General features: G+C 44.4%; 1 protein-coding gene and 2 long non-coding RNA genes across 3 annotated transcripts in view; 2 read left to right on the forward strand and 1 right to left on the reverse strand.

Annotated features, from left to right (window-relative positions):
* Window positions 1-16,386, reverse strand: LOC115247187 (uncharacterized). Its single transcript, XM_029828003.1, has 4 exons — window positions 16,119-16,386; window positions 9,804-10,030; window positions 5,010-5,113; window positions 1-1,808 (listed from the first exon to the last, which is right to left on the reverse strand). Exons 2-4 carry the CDS (start codon window positions 9,957-9,959, stop codon window positions 1,334-1,336), a joined length of 735 nt encoding a protein of 244 aa, XP_029683863.1. The 5' UTR covers window positions 9,960-10,030; window positions 16,119-16,386; the 3' UTR covers window positions 1-1,333.
* The window catches only part of LOC115247191 (uncharacterized), a 67,870-nt gene that overhangs the window by 14,311 nt on the left and 27,273 nt on the right, over window positions 1-26,286 (forward strand). The gene's annotated exons all lie outside the window — the stretch shown is intronic.
* The window catches only part of LOC105418701 (uncharacterized), a 20,260-nt gene continuing 9,037 nt past the window's right edge, over window positions 15,064-26,286 (forward strand). Inside the window, exon 1 of the long non-coding RNA XR_965787.2 lies at window positions 15,064-15,629. This is a non-coding gene — a long non-coding RNA (uncharacterized lncRNA). The remainder of the gene's footprint in view (window positions 15,630-26,286) is intronic.

A 26,286-nucleotide genomic window follows, 5' to 3' on the forward strand; every position in this document is an offset into this window, starting at 1 on the left:
AACACCACTTTATTTTCAGGGTTGTACAGACAGGCAGAGCTGAACCCGCTGGGAAGCAGGGACCGGGAGAGTCCGTCCACGGATGATGTCAGGAACAGAAGGTAGTCGGGTTTACTGGGGAGCAGTCAGGGTAGGATTGTCGGGGACAGGCAGGGTCGAGACCAGGCAGACAGGCAGGTAGGAAAACGCTGGAGAGACATGTGATCTACAGAGGACAATCTAACAGGGAGGCAGCATAGAGCAGGGACCTAAAAGGGCCTTGTGATTGCGCTGATTGGTCGAGGTTCCGTATCAGGACCTCCCCTTGTCGGACCAAGGGGAGGAGCATCTCCTGCAGGATGTCGAAGTGGATCTCCTCCCGGTGGTTGCCAGGCAGCAACATTATTACCAAGCCCGTCCAGTGGTGGATGCCCCCAGGTGATGCCCGTCCAACGCCTGGGCTTGGAAGGAAGACACCGGTAGTTCGCGTTCGAGACCTAGCTGCCGGACCACCTTTCTGCCGATATGGCAGGCATCTGCACCAGAGTCGACGAGGGCAGCTAGGTCATGTGGGCCCCCGGGAAGTAGGAAGCGAACCTGGAGCGAGAGGCGGGGTTGTTGGGGAGAAGAAGCAATAGGACTCACCTGTATCCCCCCAGTTACAGGTGAGTCTGGGCTTTTACTGGACAGGTTGCCACGAATTGGCTCTGTCCACCGCAGCAGAGGCACAGGTTGGACCAGCGGCGGCGCCTGCGCTCCTCCCCTGTGAGCGAGGTGTGGCCCAGCTGCATGGGTTCCTCTTCTCCAGAAGGTGCTGCTGGCTGAGGAGCGGCCTCTGTCGAGAACTCGTCTGCCACCGCGAGGTGCCTCATCTCACGTTTCTCCCGCAGACGAGCCTGAACCCGCAGATCCACTCGGAGGCCAATGGCCCCATCCAGGGAGCCGGGAACCACCATATACCACCAGTGCGTCTTTGATGTATGCTGCTAGCCCGTGCACAAAGGTATCCACCAATGCGGCCGGTCTCCACTTGCTCCAGCTGGCCAGTGTGCGGAAGTTGATGTAGTAGTCGGACACTGACCTCCCTCCCTGGCAGAGCATCATCAGCCGACATGCTTCTGAGGACCAGGAGTTCCCCAGACCGAACACCTTGTGGAGCTCGGCAACGAAAGCGGAGAAAGCTTTAGAAAGGCTCCGACTGGCGCTCCCACTCGGCTGTTCCCCAGAGCCACGCCCATTCGGTGAGGTGCGTGATGGTGTACACTACCTTGGCAGCCTCTGTCGCGAACATGGCTGCAGGGAGAACAGCAGGGAGCAGGTTACCACGAAGGTGTCGCAGATCTCTGGATCGCCTTCATAGCGTTCGGGTTCGCCAACCCACCCAACGTTTGGGACCCTGTTGCAGTAACACAGGACCTGACATCAGTAGGGGAGGAGTGGGAGGCGCCGCCAGGTTCAGGCGTGCTGACAGCCAGCAGAGCTGTTCGGAGAGCACCACAAACGCCTGCTCATTCGCCTCCGCGGCGCGTCTCGTCTCTGCGGCGGACGACGCCACCGCCTCCTCATGCTGCTGCAGAATCCCCTCGATCCGTTCCAGACGGTCCAGCGGGGACGGGTTGTGCACTGGGTTAATTGATGGCCAGATTGTACTGTCAGGGACCAGACGAGAACCCAAGAGCGACACCAGAGTACGGTTAAATACTGCTTTATTTTCAGGGTTGTACAGGCAGGCAGAGTTGGACCCACTGGGAAGCGGGGACTGGGCGAGTACATCCACGGGCGATGTCAGAAACAGAAGGCAGTTGGGTTTACCGGGCAGCAGGCAGGGTCTAGACCAGGCAGACAGGCAGGCAGTAAAACGCTGGAGAGTCATGTGAACTACAGAGAACAATCTGGCGGGGAGGCAGCGTAAAGCAGGGACCTAAAAGGGCCTTGTGATTGCGCTGATTGGCCACAGGTGCGCGGGGTGAAAGAGGACCCAAGGGGCCGCCCGCAGCTGTGACAAATTACAAAGAAAAGTTGCCTGGACTCTAACTGCAGTAGCCCTGCGCTCTGTGAATCACTATTAAGAACTTAAATATTATAAATAGAGAAAACATAATTTTCTTTTGTTCACCATTAAATAGTCAACCGATGTTTTCAAAGATGTCAGGATTCAAACATAAAAGAGAAATAAAAATCGAAACCTTCAAAAAGGCCATCAGTGGCAGGAAGTGCAACAATTCCATGGTAACATTTTGCTGTCATTAAACTACAGAACACGTGTTCTCATGCTCCACCACCTCCACGCTGGTGTATGACCTCAGCATGTGTCTCATCTTAGTAAACTGTACGAGATGAACAAAGCTTCAGTCTCAATCTTCCTGTTGTTAGAGATGCCGTCTGCCTCTTGACTCCAGTTGAAAAAATATGTGGTCAACCAGAAAGGGGACATCTTAAATATGCAAATTGACTCCTAGTGTTGAGGAGGAGGAGATCTTCCCATCAGTTATCTGACTTTCTCTGTTGCATGTAAATTGGCACAAGGAACCAGATGTGACGAAATGCCAACGTCCAATTCTGAGCACAGCTGCACAGCCAGGGCCTGTTGCTGTGCCACAGATCTCAACATTCCTTATACTTTCTGATCTGCTGCTTCATGCTGCTTGTGGAGGTCCTCTATTGAGGCTTAATGTGAGATGTAGAAAACTGGAAGACTGGCCGATTTGATGAGGATTGTGTCAGATGTAGTTCCTCTGGTTCCTTTTTATTTTGCTTTGCATCATCTTCAGGCTGGTCTTCATGTTGTGAGAGTGAATAAGTAAATACCCCTCTGCCTGTTTCAACATTCCCTCATTATTGTCATCATCAATTCAAAGCAGTAACCTGCTACAAGTGGTGAGATCTTTTCATCTGTTGAGTCCCATGTATAAAACACATGATTCAGATCTTTGTAGTGAATCAGGAATAACAAGTCACTATTGAATCATATTCCGATTTTATTCCCTTTTTTCCAATAAATACTATTTGCAATATATGATCCTAGGACTTTGCTGGCAAACTGCTGTTGACTTCACCTTTAACTCACTGGATAAACCAGTCTCAAACAGTCTGTCTGATTGGTTCACTAACCCGAGTCAAAGAATCACCAGAAAAACTGCCAACTCAAAGACTTGGTTCACTGATTTCACTCTAATAGTCAATCATTGTAATAAGTTTAACATGGCAATTACCAAGTGTTTAGGTGTCCTGGCACTCTCAAGATGAAGATGGAGTTCTACATGTAACAGGAACCAGTTTTGTTTATTCCTCTGATTTGCTGATCTCTCTACAGTATCAGGGACAGATTGCAAAGGGGCTGCTGCAAGAAGCAAGTCAACCTCAGCAAGACTAATTTCAAATGAAATGGCACATGGTGGTGCAGGGGTTCACAACTGGATTTTTTTAAATGAGCTTCGGCCTTATCTAACAGACATCTGCTGTTGTAAAATTGTTGTGTCTAAGAGTAAAACACGTTTGTAGCCCTTCACAATGGTCAGTGGAAAGGAAAAACCCTAGCCTTCCCTCTCTGTCCAAGGCCAGAAACATTGAATTGTATCGTAGCGGGCTACAAGACCAATTGTCGGCACAACCAGATCCTAAAGTGTCTTGCAGCAGTGCTTAGAAAGTCCTTCCTCATCTTTCATCCCATTAGCAGGATAAATAATTTGTCAGAGAGGGCAGGGTGAACCCAGAATCAACTCAACAAGACCTGACACTGATCAGGCAGGACAAAGTATTGGGAACTGCTGGTAGACTTGTGCCAGAAGCTTTGCTTTGCAGGTGAGATCACTACCTGTGAGCAGACCTTCTTTTGTGGGCAGTCTCACCAAAGCTTGTCTACATCATTGAGCTCACGGTGCCTTGGGAAGGTGCAATGGAGGAAACCTAGGAGCTGTGCATTGATCCAAACAACAAGGTTGACCCCACCTTCATTCAGAGTCTCATCGGTGTCTCAAACATGAATGCAAGTACAGATATGAACATGTGATTCTTTACATACAAATTTATGGACTGATGAAAGTAATTAATTGGAAAGAATACACAACTCTACATTTGGCACACATCATCATGGAAACATCCTTCCAACCCTTAAGTATATTGGAGAAAACACCATGATGTTGACCTGATGTTGACCATCAGCTATCTTGTTTCCTGAGAGCTCAGGATGTTTCGGGTCTCTGAACATCAGGCTCGGAACATCAAAAGGCTCTGCTGTGGGGCTGCCGAATTCCAGACTCGAACAGGAGGCCTCTAGATTTTGGCCCAACTGCATTCATGAACACACTCAAGGCAAGGTTGAGCAGGATAACTGTATAGCCGGCTATGATCTCTTTCTCGAGTCAATACTGGTTGGATGTTATGCTCCCTGATAAATCTAATGAGAATTAGTTAAATGATTTAAAATTTAACCATTGAGCCTTAGAAGAAAACAGGAGGAATTCACATGCAAAACAAATGAATTTGTTTTTCAAACTGATATGTCACAACTTGGATTGATGATAGATTTGCGTCGTAGGTCTCTGTAATCTGCATGAGTCTGTGTGGACCTATGCCACTCTCCCAGTGCCCATTGGGATAGACTCCAGCTCGCTTGTGCCAATGATTAGCACAAGGGTTTTATATAGAATTTAGATGTGTGAATTACCTTGGGGCAAAATTGAACACTTACAAACATGGCCAAAATTGTTGCTACCCCTCTGTTCAAGATGGAAAGCTCCACAGGTCACTGAAATATTTTGAAACTAACCAATGTAGAAGAAAAACAATTACTAAAATCTTCTGTTTGGTGACATGATGTGTACCAGCCTGAATATGTGACCAGAGAAAGTGAAGGAGGGAGTTGTGTCAGGAGCTTACAGCTGTCATCAATGTACCACTGCATTAACAGCTGCCTTCTAAAGCCACTCCACTCAGACCTTTTCATGTTTCCAGCCTCTCATTGCGTTGTCTTCTTCCTGATTATTCTCCTTTCACCTCAACACATTTCACTCTAATGCATTTTTCTTTACCTTAATACATTTCTTTTCCCTGGGCACGTGGAGGCAGGAGCTGCTGGAGCTCCACATATTGATTGTTGTGGAGAATTTGATGCTGCTCTTCTCTCCCCTTCACCCTGGGGGAGTTTTAAATGGAAACACATTACTATGAATCACACAGCAGGGAGCTCCATGATTGATAGAATTGCTTACTATTTACTAGTCACTGTCTGGAGATAAGCTCTGAATTTATGGAGTATTGAAAATCCTTGCCACAGCTACATGTGGATTAGAGTAAAGAATGCTCCCACTGAACGGCTGCTTAAGAACCCTGGCTAACAGATAAAGTGGTAAGCAAAGAAAGAATTTCATTTTCAGAAAATGGAGATTTCTGTCCCCTTCAGTAAAATGTGATTGCAGTTTTTATTTATTGCTGTGAGATCATCATCACCGTCCCTTTGAATGCAAGTCAAAGGAATCAAAAGATGCTGATGCTGATGATTTTTACTTGTCAATTAACATCTCACTCTGTGGTTTGTGTCACGTAGTGTGCAATGGCCTTATAGACTTTGACAAGCACTACCTCCGGACATCTTTATGTCCTCACGTCGGGACTATGACAAATTCCTATCTTTCTCCCTGAACGACAGGGAAGCTTAACTTCCTCTAAAATGTCAAAAAATAAATTATCAAATCTCTACTGTTTTGGATACATTTAGTCCTACACGAGAACAGTCTAAGGAGCTGGTTCAGAATCCTCTTCTCAGGAAGATTGAAGCTCCCTCATGTTCTCCTGCAGCATTTCCATCATTAAACCTGGTGCAGTTCAGCATTTGTGGACATCAACAAGGAAACAGAGGGCACTTTATCTCTGCAGCAAAACTAAATGCTCATTTGATAGATTGAGTCCCAAGCCCCGCCCTCACCTGTGTCCATGGGCAGGGCATGACGCTGGGTTTGTGCATGATGATTGGACGATCTGTCAGAAGGCTGAATCCCTGTTTGACCAACTGATGTTGAAGCAAACACAGACAAAGGAGTGTTTTGTGGCTCATAGAGAAGAGCAAAAGAAAAACTGCAGCTATTTGCTTGGTGATTTACTCCATTTCTATTAAAATACCATGTAAATAAACCACAATTATATCCCCTTCAATTTAACACAGTTCTCATCTCCTTGTATAATATACTTCATAGTTTAATGAAGTTGCGTTTGTTCATTTATACATTGATATTATATGCCAAAGCAGCCAACAAGCTGCACATTAACGTCACTAAAAAGACAAAGACATGTTTATGTGGAGAGACTTTGTATGAAATATTGGTCGACTCGATGAAAAATAAGCCTCAGTGGTACAACTGGGTCCCAGATCATTTTCTTGAGAGAGTAGGATTTACCTGTGAATAAATGAGCTTCTCTCTGAAACACCATCATCTGCATCACAGGTGCTTAAAAGTGCACCTTTAAAATTAGGGAAACACCCCACTATTGGATGTGAAATGATCATTTTTCACACCTGTTGCTTTTCTCTTTCTCTATTTAAGCTGTTCAAAAAAACTTGTCTTGCTGTTGAGCAACTGTTATGTTTGCATAGTTGATGAGAACGATTGAGGATGTGAGAAATGTGGCAGGATCCATTTTTAGGTCATTTAGATCTTTTCAGTTGTTGTTCATTCAAACACTGTTTAGCCGTTTGGGTTTTGTTAATCCTCTGTTGGTGTTTTTCAAACTGGGTTTTGTTAATCCTCTGTCAGTCTTTTTCAAACTAGTCCGCTGAAATCTAAGAATTGTTTTTAAATTTATGAAGTAAATTCAAGTAAATTATGTTCTGTTACTTCTTTCTTTCCTCCTCCATGCCTTTATGGCTCCACTTCTGCTTCTGAGGGTCCACATCTGCTGCTGCACATGGTTATTTTAATTGCCAAATGTTTAGAATAGGAATTGGTTTGGTTGAATCTAGTCTAATTCCTAAAAAATCTGGCACTCTTACTCTTACTAAACAAACAACACAAACCTGCTTAACCTGGCTGTCAGTGAAGAAATGAGCTGAAGGACCAAATTCCTCTAAATCCTCTCTTCAGCCTTGTCTTGGTTCCACAAAGCAGAGTGGTTCAGTGTGGAGCAGAAGAGACAAGTCCAAGGAATCTACACTTGACGGGCCAGAACAGGACAGTGCCAACACTAAAATCAGGAATGCAGCACCTACATTTCACTGGACGTTTTCTGCATCTGCTATGTAAAAGGAGGAAACCTCCTCACCTGTTTCTGACTATATGATAAGTAGTCCCTATTTTTAATGCACTTATATGCACACAAGTCTGTAGTGATACTCTGTCACAGAGTCACAGCTCATCAGGAGATATAACTAATTGGTGCACTGGACACAGCCTTTGGAGAAGCTAGGGCTTCAGTTCAGCGCTCAAGGACACTTGCACATACAGACAGCAGAGCCCAGGATCAAACCAATGACCTTCATATCACTAGAACCACCACTCTACACGTGACTCACAGCTGCCAGATGACAAATGGTCTATCATTTTTTATGAGAAGGAATTTCATTTAAAGATGGGAAGCCCAGTCCAAAGAGGTGTAGGGTTCAGGAGTCAGATCAAACACCCACTCACCCAACATTTATCGTCACAGCCTCCTTTTACTGGTACTATACACATTCCCTTTTTTCATCATCCTTTCAGGTCACTTTTGTTTAGCATTCTATTAGAACACAGGAAACCAGTTTAAACAGCCTCTGCTTGTTTCTGATCAGTGACATAAGAGGTGGAAGCCTTTCTATAAACAAACAGTGCACAGCCCGTGTGCATATATTAGAATGAATCAGTGAAAGGATCTACATTCACCTTCTTCGACCTTGTGGAACAATGCTGTGCTTGAGGACTTTGTGTTTTATATTCTGAGATCTAATGCGAGCTGGTTGTGTTGTTACCTATATCTGAGATTTGATTCTATCACACCTTCTCTCTTCTGCTTGCAAAGCTGTTAACAAACATGACGTGCAATAAACTAATCAAAATGTCTGCTTCTTTTAGAATTAGGTGAGCACAATGATTGAGCTTAAGCACAATGACAGAGAAAAGGTTGATGGAAATGAGAACAATCGGATAGACAGGACAATGAGTACGAGTTGAGGAGAACGCATGGAGAAAACAGGTATAACGTCGATGTCCTCCAACCCTGCAGGCCTTTAGCAAGGCTGTCAATTTACTGCAGTGTTGAGGAGTTTCTGGCAGATTCAATATGGAGAGATTCCAACCTCATTCTGAAAAGGGGTCACAGCTTAAGTTATATAGCCAATTTCTATAATGGTGTTGTGCAGTGATGTTGGACACAACAAAGAAGACGCCATACCTGCATCCCTGGCCATCCCGTTGTATTAAAGAGCTGCTTCAATGTGACCTAACATTTGATTTGTGGGCTCTAATATTCAAAAGTCATGTTACATCTCCGTGGTGCCAGCAGCTTGCAGAGATTTTTCCTTACGCACCATTAGAGAACATGACTTAATTCTCTCTGACACAAAGCCAATTCAGAGAGCGATTGTTTCACAGGTTTATCATCTGTCCCCATGTAGGAGGAGAGGGATGTTGGAAGACCAGAGCTGAGGAGAAAAAAGCTGTCAGGCCACGTGAAGGGGTGGGCGAGGATGCTGGCGAGCCCATCACTTCTGCTCCCTGTGAGACTTATTACAGAGGCAGGCCAGGGCAAGGGTTGCTAATTAATTTAGAAGGGGCTGATATTGGTTTTGATGCACTAGAGACTGGTAACATTGTGACTGTCTAGTGGATGTAGCTTTTCACACAGCCAGGGGTGAGCACATAACCAGTAAAAGCTTCTCAGCGTCCGACGAAGGATTGCGCTAAATTTAAAGGCAGTGCCTGAAGCCTCAGCTGGTGCTCTCAGCATATGTCAAAGCGCCTCTGCAAAGATACCCAAGGTGATGCATATTTATGCCCCCTCTCTTATCCCCAGACTTTGTGCTCCTCTTCTCACCACTTATACATCTATGCAGCCACTTCCCACTGCTGTGAATGTGTCATTCAAGGCAGCTATACCTTTCTCCTTTTTAATGACACTCTTCTCCACTCGGCACATTTTTAATGCCACAGATTGAAAATCGGCCTGTATTTTTCAAGAGTTTGTCCTTTTGAAAAGTTCCCATGACTTCATTGCAGCAGCACAATTATCACCAAGCACAGAGAGGGAAAGCAGAGAATTCATGTTCAGGCTCATGCAAACTCTTGGTCAGGTCACAACTGAGGACAAATGGGGAGAGTGGTGATGTCTGCAGAAGAATGACCAAATAAATTTGAAAAGACAAGATAACAACTGGATTTATAATGTTTGATGGTGTTATTTAAAAGGTTTTATCACACTGTCAGCATGGCAACTCTCCTGCTGTATAGCTTCATCTGGGCAGCAAACTTGTCCATCACAATCCACCATCTGATTTCTTTCAGTTTACCCAGTATACCCAGTTTGAGCGACACACCATAGCAAAGACCCTGCAGCCTCCATGGTCTAAACACTATATACACATAGCAGTTCATAATATACGTACAATAACTCTTCCCTGGAAAAGTCAACATGTCCTAATATTTTAAGACAAGGCATACACAGGGCAAGCTGTCCCTGATGAGCTGAGGGGTCTGGACAATCATACGGTGCTAACAAATCCAGGATGGACTTGGGTCAGGACCAGTCAAGCTCACAGGAAATTGCTGTTGTGATTTGACTAATATATTTGTGTAATAATCTGGTCCACTTTGCTGGTGTTAGTGATACATTCTGAAAAGACAATTTTAAAATCATCTCACCAACTGAAGATGAATGCACGGACACATTTTTGAGCCTCTGCTCAAAAAATCCCTGTGTGGTTTCATCAAATCAGCAGATGTGCTCATCAATGAGGTAAAGTCGGGTTTTGGAAGAGAAATGTCCCAGGCTCTCATGCTGAGTGTGGATGAATCCATCAATGGAGGGTCAGTTCCATCAGTAGTGGGGGCACAGCGTTGGGAAGATTAGATCACAACCCCATTCCATCCTAAAAACAGAATCACAAGAAAGGAACATCATTCTAAACAAACTGGGCCATGAAAACTGGTACGATCGAGAAAGACTTTCTTCCTCGCTCCAGACTACTGCTGCTCAGGGTTCACCTGACCTGACCCTCATTATTATTGCTTTAATGACCTCTTAAATGATGCTACGTACAAGCTCCTTGCCCCTGTCTCTGTGATGGGCCACAGCCTCAGAAGACCCTTTTAGCTCCTTGTATTTGTGATCGCATTCCTTTGGTCACCTGACTACAGCTGAGTGAACCAGGTGTGTGTGTGGGGGGGGGGGGGGGGGGGAGTCCTGGAAGGGGGTCGCTCTCTGGCTCAGTTCTGACATTGCCAACACTTGTGAGAGAGACAGACTCCAGAGTATTTGAACTCTAGGAAAAACCTTTCACTATTTCACCGTTTTCTAGCTGTGCACCACAGACGCTTGCCTCAAGCTTGTTGACGCTGAACCCTGTCCCAACCATTTCACACTTGACTGCAAACCCCTTCAGCATGCGCTAAAAGCTACAGTGCAACCTGGCCTTAGAATTACATCATCTGAAAAAACAGGCCGTGAATTCCGTGGTAACCAAACCCCAAACATTACAGTTAGTTCCTACTCTTTCCCACCAAATCCCCATCTACACAAAAAATCAAGGAGCTCAACCATAGGCTGCTTCCTTGCACATTCCAGCAGCTTTAAAAAGTAGAGAGCTGGTCCAGTGAAACTGCATTCAGGACAAAAGCCCCACTGAATCTGAAGGAGGATAAAAGAATAAAAAAGGTGATCTTTCCAGCAAGTCTTAGGAGCATGATCCATCTGAGGACCCACCCCCCAGCCCGCTGCTCCAGCAGGCGGGTGCTATGAGGAATATTTGCTGGTGTACAGTCCAGAATTATTCCATAAGCTGCAGTTTATTATACTGTGTGGAGAAAAAAAGAAAACTACAATACTGGAGGAAACAAAAATGGAGCAATAGACCCTCTGTCCCTGGCTAAACAGCCTGACTACTAGCAGGCAAAGACAGGCAGGCTGTCGTCTCTCAGTTTGATGCCTGAGATGTTCTGAAGCAGAGCAAAGCGGTGCAGAGTTGAACTGATGGCAACTTTTATTGCAACTTTTTAGAAAAGCTGCTGTGTCCTAAAATCCTGGTGGGACTGATTATTAATAATAAAAGTGCTGAGGGTAAGAAAAGGCTAAATAAACCTCCACCCGCACTTATCTGCAGCAACGGTGTGCACCTCTGGGAAGGAGAAGGGAACCCTTACACTAACTCTGCCTTTCCAAATGTGAAGCAACCCAGAAATGGGTGATCTCACAAGCAAAGAGCAGAAAGAGAGTGGCCCCCAGCCGTTAGCAGGCTAACAAGCATGGCAGCACAGCTCAACAGGGGGCAAGGTGGTGGAGTTGTTGAATGTGGGGTAAAATTGAATGTTTACAGTCCAATCAGAGATGTTTTTGCTAATGCCAACAATAGCAGCAGCCTCGGGTCTGGACAAGAGAGAAATGATGAACTGAAGGGAACCAAGCACAAGCTAAAATTATATACATCAAGTGTTAATATTTAACCACATAATTGAAGTATTTTTCTTCCTTAGGAGAAACAAATGTCTTGAGGCATATTGACGAGTCAGTGAAGAACATTACAGCTGGCATGTTTCATTGAATCCTTATGGACAATAAATAATACAAAAGGCTGCATGTTCAGGTGAGGAAGCTGTGACCTGTGTATTTACGCAGCTGCATGCTTTAACAGAAAGAGAAAGATCTGGGGCTGTCACAGCGAGGTAATGATAGCTTTCTGTTCCTAAAAACAGGCTACAGCTTCAGCTCTCCTCTAGACAGTGCTGGATAACATGAAATGAACAAAACTTCATCTTAAAGAGGACATATTGTACAAAAGTCCTTCTGGCAGTGCTTCAACATATTTGCTTATCCAGAGTGCCCCCCCCCCCTTCCCCCCGTGTCAGCTTCAAAAACAATCTTAATGTTTAGTGAAGAGTAAGAGAATGTCACTGAAAATGTGCCTGTCGAATTTCTGCCAGACTGTTACGTAACAGTGCAGGTGGCTTGAATAATCCCTCCCTGGTGCTGGCTATCTCGACCCAGACGACCACAGCTACCAGTGCAAGGATCTGCCATTTATCCTCGCTTCACCTCTACACAACTGCCTGAACCTCTGTCATGTGCACGGAAGGTGTGGTCAGGCAACGCCATCCTCACATATTCCTCCTGGCAGAACAGATGGGCAGATAACCATTTGTGGACTGTGCCATAATGTGTGAGGGCAATACCATGCTGTCTGGGTGGGGCAATGCCCATCTGTGGGCGGTGCCCACAGCAGCTCATTAGGATTTGGAGCTTGGCTGTGAAACAGGGGTCTTTCGGGTCCAACTCTGCCTAATCCTTCATTTTTTACGCAACTACAGTATCATTTCATTTAGACACCAAGGAACAATGTTGACATGAAAGCCTTTCTAGTCAACACACGGCACCAGCTGGCATCACTGTCCAAATGTACAGTGAGATCTTTCCACTGTGGAAGCAACTGACCAGCTCATCCAGGAGCTTTGCTCTACAGCCAACACATCCTTCTTTAGGAGGATTCATCGTCTCCTGCAGTTGTTGCACCGTTTTGATTGATGTCCGTGATTTAGACCAAAAGATGCAAACAGAGAAGGTTGGACCTTGACAACTCCAAAACTTTGAGCAATTCATGGGAAGTTTGGAATACAAAAACAAATTTTGTTTTTGTGCTCCAAATTGTTCTATTTTGTGTAAAGGTTTAATCACACAAAAACCAAAGCAGCTTGAGGGAACAATAGTTGATACTGCGCTCAGGTTGTTGTCCAAGACACATACGTGGGCAGAAACAAGATTTGTTTCTCAGGTCTTCCCCCATGCTCCCTCAGAGGGTTTGTCCTCAGAGAGCTGGTTGACGGTTCCTCTGTCTGTCCGTCCGTTTGTCTGATTTCTATTTTTGAACTTGTCTTTGCCATGGTTAAAATACTGTTCCAGTTAATATTATTTTTTGCCCTTTATCTTGGCTTAGGTTAACAATATTTTATCTTTGGAGAGCAGCAGTTGATTCTTTTGGTTGTTGCTATCTGTTCTAGCTAACATGCGAAAAAATTCCACACCACGTCCACACCAAAGTATTTAGATTGGCTAAATTAGAGGAGTTTCTTTCAAAAAAGTTAATTAAGTGCTCAATATCAGCATGGGATATATATATATATATATATATATATATATATATATATATATATATATATATATACACAGACCTCAGGTGCAGACTGTGTGAAGATGCCCCTGAAACAGTCCAGAACATCACAGCAGGGTGCAAAATGCTAGCAGGCAAGGCATATACGGACCATAACCAGGTGGCTGGCATAGTGTACAGGAACATCTGCACTGAGTATGGACTGGAGGTCCCAGGGTCCAGGTGGGAGACACCCCTGAAAGTGCTGGAGAAAAAGCAGGCCAAGATCCTGTGGGACTTCCAGATCCAGACTGACAAGATGGTGGTGGTGGATAAACATCAGAAGACAGTGGTGGTGATAGATGTAGCAATCCCGAGTGATAGCAACATCAGGAAGAAGGAACACGAGAAGCTGGAGAAGTATCAAGGGCTGAATGAGGAGATGGAGAGAAGGTGGGGCATGAAGGCAACAGTGGTCCCAGTAGTGATTGGGACACTAGGGGCAGTAACACCCAAGCTGAGTAGATGGCTCCAACAGATACCAGGAACCACATCAGAGATCCCTGTCCAGAAGAGCGCAGTCCTTGGAACAGCTAAGATCCTGCGCAGAACCCTCAGACTCCCAGGCCTCTGGAGTCTGGAGGAAGGAGGCACCGCCCACGAGGGCAAGGAAGAGATTTTATATATATACACACACACACACACACATATATATACATATACATATATATATATATATACATACACACATATATGTAATAATGTGTGTGCGTCTCTCGATAGAATGCTAAAACTAACTAAATAACTGAAAGATGCTGCTCAGCCTGCTGACCAGCCACTGCCAATATTATCATAGTTAACATTCTTGACATGATGTTGAATGTTGTGGAAGAGAAGCAGAGTCTTGATTTTACTGTTAAGATGACAGCTTCTTTCCAAACTGCTCTCAATCAGCTGCCGTTAAATGTGGATTATGTTGAGTTCCTGGTTGATCATGAGCTATACCTTTAGACTCGTCCTCCTCCTGGACAGTTATACTTGAAGCCTTGAGAGAATTCTATCACATTGTCCAGAGGAAGATCAGTACAAGCTTGATGCCTACAGTGGGAGTCAGGAGTCGGACCTGGACAGCCCAGATAGGGAAAAAACAGAGTAATTTTTGGACACATCAGCCAGTTTCCTACATTTGAAAAATGTCTTGTTGTCTCTCAATTTAAAGGAGGAGGCAAGAGTCCACCAAACACAGCTCTTCAGAAGACAGCAGATTCATTGGTTAAAAATAGGAAAATATTCTTTTACTCAGCAATTTGTAGTGTTTCCTACTATTTTCCTGAACTAATTTAACAAAAAAATGACTCATTTCTCATCAATCATTGCAGCAGAGAACAATTTGCTTCGACATGTCTTGACGCGAACAGTGAGCATCTGCAACAGCGCCACATGGCAACAGGTCTTTTTTGGCGTTCTTGAAAAGGACTGCGAGTCAGAAGACAGAGGTGACGGAAACCTTCACCAACCCAGCAGTAGAGCTTTTACAGTCCCTCTCCACTACTGGTGGATGACTGAGCTTTTGTCAACCACTTCCACCTTCATTTGAGAGCATAGGATAATATGTCTGTAGAATATAGTTAAACATAACAGGTTTTTATAGAGGAGTACTTGCAGTCCGGGGTAGATTCAGCAAGAACTCCATGCAATATGCAAGTTTATGGATGGAAACAATATGCAGGGCAGCAATATCTGCCAAACACATGATGTAAAACTCAAGGATCTAATTGTCACTAACCTGTTGCTTTTTATTAAAGTTTATTCTTAGAGTAAAGTAAAAAGACAAAAGTGGAGAGAAGGAAATAAATCTAATAACACAATAACAAAGTCTCAAGACCAAAGGTTCAGTAAATCTTTAAAAAAAAACAGTTCCGTTTGTCTTCTCATGGAGAAGGTGAAGGCCCTCAGTTGGCAACAGTTTATCAGATTTATTTTGGTAGTGTTATGGAGCGGTTTGGCAGGCCAGGACCCAGGCGCAGAGTGCAAACAAAAGCAAGATAAAAAAAAGTAACAACAAAACTCGGGAAAAGTATCAACTGAAAGAGCGAACGAAAAATCACCATTCAAAATGGGAAAAAACCAACGGGGAAAAAAACTGAAAAAAGGTGACTAAGCACAGGAAAAAAAACTCACAAAACTAGAACAATGAGGCGAAGGACAGGCGATCTCGGGGAGCTGGAGCTAGATGCGCGAACAAAAGCAACAATCCGGCACCGGCCGCTAGGAGGGGTGGCCTTAAGTAGACGCTCATTAGTGCGCAACGAGCCGCAGGTGCGCTGGAGGCTCCGCGCCCCTCAGCGATCGGCCTGCCCCCGGATGCCGTCCAGAAACCGAAACACGACAGGTAGGAGATTAAAAATTGACAACAGTTTTTTGCTGGTTAGCTGAACAAGATGCTTGTTGGCTTCTTTTTATTATTTTTTTTACCTCTGATGCAGTATGTTTGGAGCTCTCCTGGGAATGATCCGTGAACTAAATGGCATAATTGTATAAGTGAGCCTCCAAAAACATTCAAGTGAGGTAATAAATTGGAAGAGAGTTACTGTACCTCTTAAACACGACTATGACTCGTTTTATAATTGTTAACGTTTCCTTTTACCTCTATTGCATTAAATCATGATTAAAGTCAGTTTAGGATACTTTGACCGGTGAAAAATTCAGTTACACTCACCAGTTCTGTTGTGACATTAGCTAACTACAATAAGTATAAGTTGGCTAGGATGTTTCTCGCCAGCAAAAACAATTCTGAAACTGTCAGATCATGTTATGTTCCATCAAAACAAACAATGATAGTCTACTAAAAAAAACACCGAGTTATTAATGAGAAGCTCACCTGGTGCTATGAGGTATCATCTTCATTATTTGATGCAGCCATGTTCACGGTTGCTGTCCGTTAGCCAGCTAGCTTCCCTCCCACCTCTTTGTGATAATTGGAGCCAGACTGTAAACAGTCAATCAGAATTGGCCCTGTCTGACTCCTGATCGGTGACTTTGTGGCACATTGTAGCATGAATAAAGCATAAAGAGAGGAAGCTGTTGAGACCACAGCAACTCCTGGCACAATCTGGGTCCTGCTCAGACAGGCTGACCTGCATCCGTCAGTGGAGGGATCTTCATCACATGGACCAGCTCATGGTGCTTCCTGTCCACAGAGACATTAAAGTATCCCTGAACTCTGCTGCTGATTGATTAGTGCACAGTTATAAAGGACAGATCATTTTGTTTTTATGTGACATACGTGCATTTCTGAGGGAATACTGTTTGTGTCTTATGTCACCTTGTTGACTGCTGAAATTTGAATCTATTTAGACCCACAACAGGGACATGCTTGCTAGGATAACACTAACACTAATCAGTTCTGTTTGTTGTTTCATCCGTGTGTGAACTTAAGAAACAGTCCAAGGACGAGAGGCGTGTGTGTGACAGTCACCCTCATGGTGGAGGCAAGTCAGGGTGTTTGAGTTGCTCTGGAACCTCATTGTTGGCTGATTGATGAGAAACATTGTGTCTTTGGCCACAGTCTGATAAGGCCAACATGGATATCCAGCGGACTGATGGTTCAGGAGAGGCTGAGGAAATCTGGAGTTGTGTTTCAGACCATGATTGTGTGGCAGGAATAATGTGACTGTGAATGCACCTGCTGGCAGGTTAGATGAGGAGGCCTCTCCACAGTGTTGTCAGGAACCAGCAGAAACACCATCACAAGTCTCACTACTGTTGGCTGATTCTGCTCCATTTTGACTCCCCACTTCATCATTCCTCAGCAGTTAGAGACTTGATCATTCTCTCAGCAGTTAGAGACCAAATATTTGTGGAATATTACAATATATTCCACAAATCTATTATTAGGCAGGAGCCCCACGCTGCACTGCTGTGTTATCACATGTTCAGCTTATAGCATTGAAGCAGCAGACTCATCTGCGTCTTCAGATGTTTTCCACTCCCCAGTGGGCGACTACCATTTGTGATCTCCCTCCAACAACCACAGAGAAGTGGAGCTGATCAGAAGGGGGAGCCGTTTAAGAGAATGATGCTAATCCAACACAAACCTCTTTATTGTTGTCCTTTGAACATTTTTGGAATTTCGGGAATTGTAATGTAAGAAGTAAAGAAAGAACGCTGCATTCTCCTGGCCCAGCTCTGTAATCTGAAGGAAGTTCAACATTTTAAAATGTGCTTTAATAGGGTAAAAATATAAGTCAGGCTGTGAAGTTTTTTTCATCAGGGTATAAATAAGTCCCTCCGACGGTTTCCACCCACCTTTGATTTTGGCCTGAATCACAAAATAACAATCAAAGCCTTTTCATCGGCCAAAAGAACATAGAAAAAGCATGTTGCTCCCTTTGGTCCTGATGACACCAGCTGAGCTCTAGTTTTATATTGTGAGTATATTTTGAATAGGTCCCTGAAGGTGGAGCATGTGCCAAGAGTCTGGAAAGATGCTGTTGCTATCCCCATCCCAATATCAGCTCAACTAAAAGACTAAGTGATTTCAGACCATTCACACTGACATTGATGAAAATCTTTGAGAAATTAGAGAAATCTGAAGCTAAGTGGGACCTCAATCTTATGTAATTGGCTTGTAGACCTAACAGAGGTATAGAGGATGTCACATCCACCCTTCTTTAAACTGGTGGGAAAAGAATATATGCTAGACCTTTAAATATGATCTTGTCATCTGTTTGTAACACAATCCAACCCCATGTTTTGACCCTGAGGCTCTTGTGGGCTGGACTCTGGACTAACCGACAGGAAACAAGAAGTGATAGTAAGTGGAGTCCTCTTTGATCGTGCTTCTTCTTATACTGGATCCTTCTTTTGTTTGTACTTTACACTACCATGTGGTAACAGAGCAACAGAGAGGATAGACCATCAGCAGGAGGGTCCCCCAATATGAGCCTGGTCCTGCTCAAGGTTTCTTCCTGTTAAAGGGGAGTTTTTCCTTGCCACTGTTGCTTGTTGGAGGTCAGCCCTGGGATTCTGTAAAGCGCCTAGAAACAATTTTGATTGTAACAGACACTATATAATTAAAGAGTGATTGATTGATTGATTGATTGATTGAAGGACTTTTAAATTAGGCAGACTATTATTATCAGTCTATGACAAGACAAAGAATCAAGCCATGGCCCAGTTATCTGTGATTTCCTTGACTGGTATGATGAACTTGGGTCACTGACTTTCTCAATGGTTCCCCTGATCCAGACGTCACAACCTTAAATGGTCAGAGTGTGTTAACACATAAATATCTTCACTGACAACACTCTGAACTTTGATACAAACTGTGATGAGTCCAGAGAAGAAACTGAATTTAGAGTGTCCATAGACATGAAACTGGCTGTAAAAGTGACAGCAGCGCCTGCACTTATTTGAGGAAACCTGTCTTCTCATATCGCCAGAATCATGTTGACCTGGATTTATCGGGCTTTAATGTGAGTCTGGTTGATTAGTAGAGTCCCAAAGGCCCATTTTCAGATAGCACTCCAGACTGGCTTTTCCCCTGCTACATCCTGGACCCCTGCTAGCTTGGTTACTCCAGCTCTTTGGCTGTTACCAAGCTCTGCACCTGCAGACCACTGCATTCCCAGTAGCTCCAACCAGGGCCTCCAATGCTGGCTATAACCTGGACCTGTCCTACCAATTACAGCCTGATCTTCTTTAAAAGTCATGATATGATGCTGATTGTTCTGCTGATTTTATGACTTGTTTTATGTCTGTAGACACTCTAAATTCAGCTTCTTCTCTGGACCCTGCCCTCTATCAGAGTCGGTTCCCAGGTCTGGTAGTGGTCTTCTCCCTGGGGCCACTCGGATGCTCCACAGATGCAGCATCTTAGACTCGACTCTCCCCACCTGAGAGAGCATATTTTGCTGGAAGACTAAATTGACAGGACATGCTCCCACTCATCAAACTCATCTTGTACCTTCGTATCACTCACATTGTTGCAGCAGTTGTTTGGCTCTCAATCTCTGCTTGTGGCAACTTATTTTAGGAGCAAACCATCACTAAGCATCTCCAAAAGTGGAAGTTGGGAGACATCTTGCACCATGTCCAAAGGCGTGCCTCAGGGCTCTATCTTGTGCCCAACTTTATTCTCCATTTATATTAATGAAATGGCAACAGCTGTGGGTTGGGCCCTGAATCTATTTGTACACTGATGACACCATCCCATCTCAGACTGCAGCTTCCACTCCTCAACTCAGCTGCACCTCTGTTGAGCACTTCTTTGATAACCTTCACCTCAGTAGCAACAAATTAGCCTTGAAAACATCTCTTGGAGCACTTGACACTCGTCCACCAGACTTCATCCATGTACAACAAGCTCAAAAGTCTTAAACCTGCATCCATGACATCTTTCACTGTTTTTAAGTCTAAAGTCTGACAGAGCAGTGCTGCCTGCTGCTGGTGCTAACCCTACACAGGTGTACTCCCACCTGCACTTACTTGCACACTGCACATGTTTCTGTCTGCTGGCTTTTTCTATGTTTGTGTCATTCTTGGTCAGGTCACGTTTGTAGATGAGAATTTGTCCTCAAAGATTTTACCTGGACAAATGAGGCCTCACTAAAATGACGAAGGGGGGGCAGAATTAATGTCTGCTTCGCACCAACATTTAGGAGCTGCAATAGTGGCTGTAGGCCACCATAAGAGCTTAGACATGCTGTAGTCATGGATGTGTCAATTTACTAATTTAGATTAATAACAGCAGTTCAGGACAGATTACAGTGTTCAACAACTGGTCTTTTCCATGCCTGTTTAACTCAGCTGCTTTTACTCCAGAAAACTCTTCAGTATCAAAATGCACCTGAGTTCTGCTGAGGCCAAACTGTGAGAATCAAATCAAACACTTGACATTCACACTGGTCCAGATCTGACTGAGCTCCTAATTTAGCATCAGTCCCTGTTTAATCTTTAGCAAGCAGCCCAACACTGATTGATTGAATTCTCAGCTCCATTCTCAAAATAAGCTCCATTTCACAGCTCGCAAATTAAGAGATAAACTGATTGTGTGTGTGTGTGTGTGTGTGTGTGTGTGTGTGTGTGTGTGTGTGTGTGTGTGTGTGTGTGTGTGTGTGTGTGTGTGTGTGTGTGTGTGTGTGTGTGTGTGTGTGTGTGTGTGTGTGTGTGTGTGTGAGAGAGAGGGGGGGGGGTTGGAGGGAATGACACAGAGAGAGAAATATCTGGAAGCAGCAACATAATCTGGAGACTCCCACATTCTGTCCAGCGATAAGATCATGATGATGGATGTGTTTGTCTGGCTGGTTTCCTCAGCAGTGTGTCCTCATCAAAGGGTGAGAGTGCGTTAATATTGCCCGTTGAGGGAAAGCCACCATTTTAGTACAGTTTGGGTGTATTTTTACTTTAATTTGGAAATATAAGCCATTCTAATGCAGTAGATGGCAAAACGCACCCAGAGACTGACTGGCTGACTGGCTGACTGGCTGACTGACTGACTGACTGACTGACTGACTGGTTGGTTCACATTGAGTCTTGGGAAAACTTGCAGTCTATTGTTGGGTTCATATCTGTGAAGATGCCATCAACTTCTCGGGGATTCAGGTGACTCCCGGTCTCCTTCCATCAGGGGTTCCCACATTGATCGTGTCAATTCTGGGGTTACTCTAATTTGACCCTTTTCAGAAAAGATACTGACACTTAGCACTTTTTTGTATCTTGTCTTGTATCACAACCTTCCGTGTGCTCGTTGCTCACTCCACTGGCAGAGCCTTGGTCTGTAGCAGGCTCTACACCAGAGCTAAGCCAAAGTTTCAATCAATCAATCAATCAATCAATCAATCAATCAAATCAAATCAATCTTTATTTATATAGCGTCTTTTCCAATCAAAATTGTTTCAAGGCACTTTCCAGAATCCTAGGGCCTAACCCCAGACGAGCAACAGTGGCAAGGAAAAACTCCCCTTTAACAGGAAGAAACCTTGAGGCTGGGCAGTGAGAGAGGAGAGGGGGAGGGCAGGTAGATGATGGAGAGGAGAGGAGAGGAGAGGAGAGGAGAGGAGAGGAGAGGAGAGGAGAGGAGAGGAGAGGAGAGGAGAGGAGAGGAGAGGCAAGGCATAGAGCACAGAAATGCATACAAAAATACACTATTTGTGCAACCCGCCGGCCGAGTGGGTCATCGGGGCCGGAGGTCATCTTGTATAATAAACAGTCTTTTCTAGTGCACTCCTCTGGGGATGGTCCACTCTTTCCTGGTTCTTTTTCCTGGTGAAGAGACACAGAATAGAAGACATTCTTTGAGTTTCCATGAGACAACAGCTCTACACACCAGAAGCAGTACACACAGCCATTGTTACTTTCTTCTATTGTTAGCCTCTCTACTGCCCTTTCTTCTGCTGTCTCTGTGTCCTGCCCTCCTACCCCTTCCGCTGGACCTGTTCTTCTGCTTTTCTCTCGTAAGACTTTGATGGTGATTGGCTGGACTCTGCTCATCTGCATCTCCTCTTTCACTGAGAACTCGTGCTGTCACTGAACTCCTGCAGTGTTAAACGAGCTATTGATTCACTTCTGTTGAGTGCTACAACTCAGAGCTGTGTGTGTGTGTGTGTGTGTGTGTGTGTGTGTGTGTGTGTGTGTGTGTGTGTGTGTGTGTTGTGTGTGTGTGTGTGTGTGTGTGTGTGTGTGTGTGTGTGTGTGTGTGTGTGTGTGTGTGTGTGTGTGTGTGTGAGAGAGAAGGAGGGAGAGAGGAAGGGCAAGTGCATCCACAATAACAATAGGACTATGAGGACCAGCTCCCGTCTTCACAGCTGATCATCTCTCTCCTCCTCCTCCTCTTAGATGTCTAAGAGAAACATTCCAGGATGATAGAGTGGTTGAACACTCACCTGTGGCTGTTAGTTGTCCTCATGTTCTTCAGGCCAGTGGGCACTCCAGAGTGCTGGAGGCCGCCTGCACATCGGAATTACCAGACATAAAAAGAGATCACATCAGCTTCTAGAAGGAGAAATATTTTTAAACATAATATAAAGAATCAATGATTTGAAAAAGAATGAGAGATGTCAGCTTTCCTGGGTAACACCTGCAAGGACCATTAGCTGAGTATAACTGAGTATGTGTGACACCTTTGGTTCATGGTCCAAGTGGATATCCAGCAGAAGTCTCCCTCTCACATGGTCGGTTAGGGTTAGTGAAACAAAAACTTCTTGCAGTGTGTGAAAATATTTTTTTACTCATTAAACTTTCTTTTTATTCTGCTCAAATTCATCTGAAGGTTATGTTTTGCTCTTGTCCTGCCCAGCAGGGAGGCAGCAGCAGCGTCTGCAGACCTTTGTGTGTCAGGCAATTTTGCTTTGTCAGGATGGCCTGCTGGATGGGAGGTGGCCAACTGCTGGGAAACCCACAAATTAACAAACAATCTCATCAAGACAACGGGACAGCCACCACAAAAGACCTAAAACAAGGAAAAAAAATAAACCGAAGAAAAAACAGGACTTAAACAAAAATGAAAACTTACAACTTCGGAAACTAGAGGAGAAAAAAGTAAAGAAAAAGCTAACATAACACCACATAAGGTGAACGTTGCACCTTAACTTGGAAGCTAATCTGAGCCTCTTTGCTTTATATTTCCTTGAGTAGAACAGGAACATTAAACTGGTCATTACCCAGTTGAATTGCTGTGAAAAATAGTATAAGTCTGTTAATAGAGGACTGTGGACCCTTTAGAATCAGGCGATCTTGCTACACAGACACACAAGTCTATGTCGATGTCTGTATTCAGAGGTTGTCTCTGTGGAACTATCCCAAGTGTCCCTTTGGTGAACTAACTGGTTTAAATGGGCCCCAAAATGGCTTCTCTCAGACATAATTGAACTAACTTTGTGCTTTTCTTTGCTGTGTTGTGGATGCTGCTGCTCCTGATTGTGTTTGGGCTGCACATCTTTGCTATGAGCTCACAAGTTTGGACCTGAGAGGAGCTTTCCCATCCATTTGTCTGAATGGTCCTGTCCTCTGTGGACAGCCACTGCTTCTAAATATGGCCTTTTATTAAGGCCATATTTTTTATGACTTTTCAAGGGGGGCTGCTTTAATCATTACAAATGTTTTCCTCTTGATATCCTGAAGTGTGGCTAAAGGTAAGTTTAAACTGACTAAATAAATTGATTTGTTGAATATTCAAAATGAAAACAAGATAATCTACATAATTTTACGCCCCTAGCATGAACATGTGCAACTACTTTATATTCAAGCCAGTTCATCAGTATGTTTGGCTGGCTGGGGCTGCAGGCATCTCTGCAAGGTTATCACGACAAGTAAGGCAGGAGGTGCAGCTCTGCTGCAAACTCTCCTCTCTGCTTCTGGATTTATATTCTGTGGCTCAGATGCAGCTGAGCTGGAGGAGGCCTTTGCTCGATGGTTCAGTAGCCCAGCTGGTTTTATTTAATCTTCGGGGTGACTGTGAACGTTTTCTCCCCAGATGCACATCCACACAGCCAGATGTGTCACACCTTGTGTGTGGGGTAAATAACAAAGTCAATTTACTCTTGATTTATTTTTTCCTGTATTTTTCTACAGTATATCTCCATCAAATAATGAGGTTTTCCTCCCGATCTGGTGTTTCTATGTAAACTACATGCAGCATAACCTTACTTAAGTTTGTGTTTTCAAAAGCTTCCATTACCCATTAAGTGCCTTTTGCGAGTCTCTGTGTGGGATTAATGACATCCTCTTGAGTTTATTAATCGATTCCGATTGTTTGATGCTTTGATCCAATGGTTTCAGCACAGTCGTCTCAAAAGCAGGAAGCACATAGAGGCAGCCTTCATTTATTTGTTCATTCTTATTGCCTTTTTATCAATGCAGTCCTGATACAGTAACACTTATGCTAAAGCCTCAACACTGAGTAACTACATTTTGGTTTGTTAAGGATGAAGTTTGCACTTTGAAAAGAACTTTTAAAACACCCCTTCAGGGGCATCACTGCTGAAGATTTCCCTCATGGTTTCAACCTTTTTCATGTTAGGGCTTCACTCCCACTTCAAAAGACAAATTAATTAAGGCTGTGATTCAATCATTTATCATAAAATACATTTTCCGGTGCCTCCCAGGTCCGCCAGGATCAGCATCTTGTCAGGATTCTACAATCAAATCTCATCTATTGTTAGACAAATGGTGATTAAATGGCTTGTGCCCCTCAATGAGCTGCATCCCCACGTCCCCTAGTGACTGCTGGGAACCGCACCCAGTTCTGGTAATGTACTGATGAGGCTCGATGCTGTGGTGGCCATGATGGAAGGAGTTGACAAAAAATGTCCCGCTGCCAATTGAAACGTGGTTTTGGCACTAGTGATCCAGCTGCTGCTCAACCAGTGATGACTCAACACTCAACCAGTGTTCTTCAGGTTGTTTGTGTGGGGATAGAAACACCATCATTGGTGGTTTTAGCTCTTCTCACCATCTTGTTTATGTCCGCTGGTGTATTTATTTCATATTAAACTAAAGAAACACAAATTGTCACTGTTAGGAGGGTTGAGCAATGGCGGGTTTGAGTCTTCGGACCCAGCTGTTCTCATGACTCCACAGTGACATCGATCCACTGTCAATCACAGCACGAGGAGACCAACATTAACAAAATAGTTCTGACTCATGCCAGACCCAGTTGATTGGCACTGAGTAGCCACGAGAGGAAAAGCGGCTCGAGAACCCATGTGTGTACCACAGCTGGCCCTGATAGTAAACTGGTTGCATTGCATCTCGGCTCCATCCACCAAAACAAACCGGCTGCTTCGCTTGACGGTAGTGAAGGAGTTCACGTCTAATTTAGCACTTGTAAAAAATGAATTCAGTGTTTTGAAACGAGACACTGTCAAGTTTTATTCAAAGAAGTATCTTTATGAAAGACAAAACAGTTCCCCTTAGATCCAAACAGAGATCTAAACACAAAATACTCCACACAAATATTCCCTTGCATAAGAGATCCAACGGGTAATGAGCCACAGACCAGGCGGGGAGCGGGCAGGGACAAGGTAATTACCGGGACAGAGGTGGGACAAGCTGGTCAAGAACAGGCAGTGTCCATCACGGAAGTCAGTCCAAGCAACAATGCTGGAGGTCGGGCAGCTCAAATGATTGGGCAGAGGTTGTGAAAGGTGGGCTCTACTGGCTGAGAGTCACCTCCTGGACTACCTAGATTCAAGCGATGCAGGCTGCGACAAACAGTCCCTCTCTTGTCCTGCTGCCTTCCTTCTTTCTCTTTGCAAGAGGATGTTCAGAGCAGCAACATCATCTTCCTTCCGCCTCTAGCAAGAATATCAGAAGCTATCAAAAGAAACATTTTAGGATGGGCTGCAGAAGACTTAAGGCCGGTTCAAAAAGTTCAGAACTGTAACCTCTGGACATCCATTTTACATGTGTTTGATGTAAAGCCCCTGTTCTGACCATGGAGAACCAACACCCTTCATCATCCCCATGTGTTGTTCTTAACATCAGCTAGCATCCATTTTTCCAAAGTGCAAAGGAAGAAGAGGTAGGCATTAGGAGTGTGTGTGTGTGTGTGTGTGTGCGTGTGTGTGTGTGTGTGTGTGTGTGTGTGTGTGTGTGTGTGTGTGTGTGTGTGTGTGTGTGTGTGTGTGTGTGTGTGTGTGTGCGTGTGTGGTCTGACCTCTGTTGGTTATCTATTGTCAGTGTGGGACAAACGTATCCCACCTTGTTTATTATAATGAAAGGGCGATAACGGCGGCACTTATCTCTGCCCAAAGCCTCACCTCAGGAATGAGGGCGTGTGTGATTCGTATTGTGTTTTAAAGCTTCTGGAAGGTTGAATATTCTCCTTTTTATTTCTGTTGAAGGATTGTTCTGCCAAGCTGACCTCAGTTAAAACAGCATTTTCAAGGTTCACATAATACTGTCCCAGTAAGTGTGGCTCTTCAGGAATAATAAAGAGTGTTTGGAAATGTTCTGATGTGGGTAACAAGACAGTCCATTTGACCTATCAGTCAATGTCAGGTAAAGAGCAGAGCAGGAGGCTGCAGCATAAGCACTGCTGGCACAGA

This window comes from Takifugu rubripes, chromosome 20, assembly GCF_901000725.2.
Source record: "Takifugu rubripes chromosome 20, fTakRub1.2, whole genome shotgun sequence".
NCBI classification, from domain to species: domain Eukaryota; kingdom Metazoa; phylum Chordata; class Actinopteri; order Tetraodontiformes; family Tetraodontidae; genus Takifugu; species Takifugu rubripes.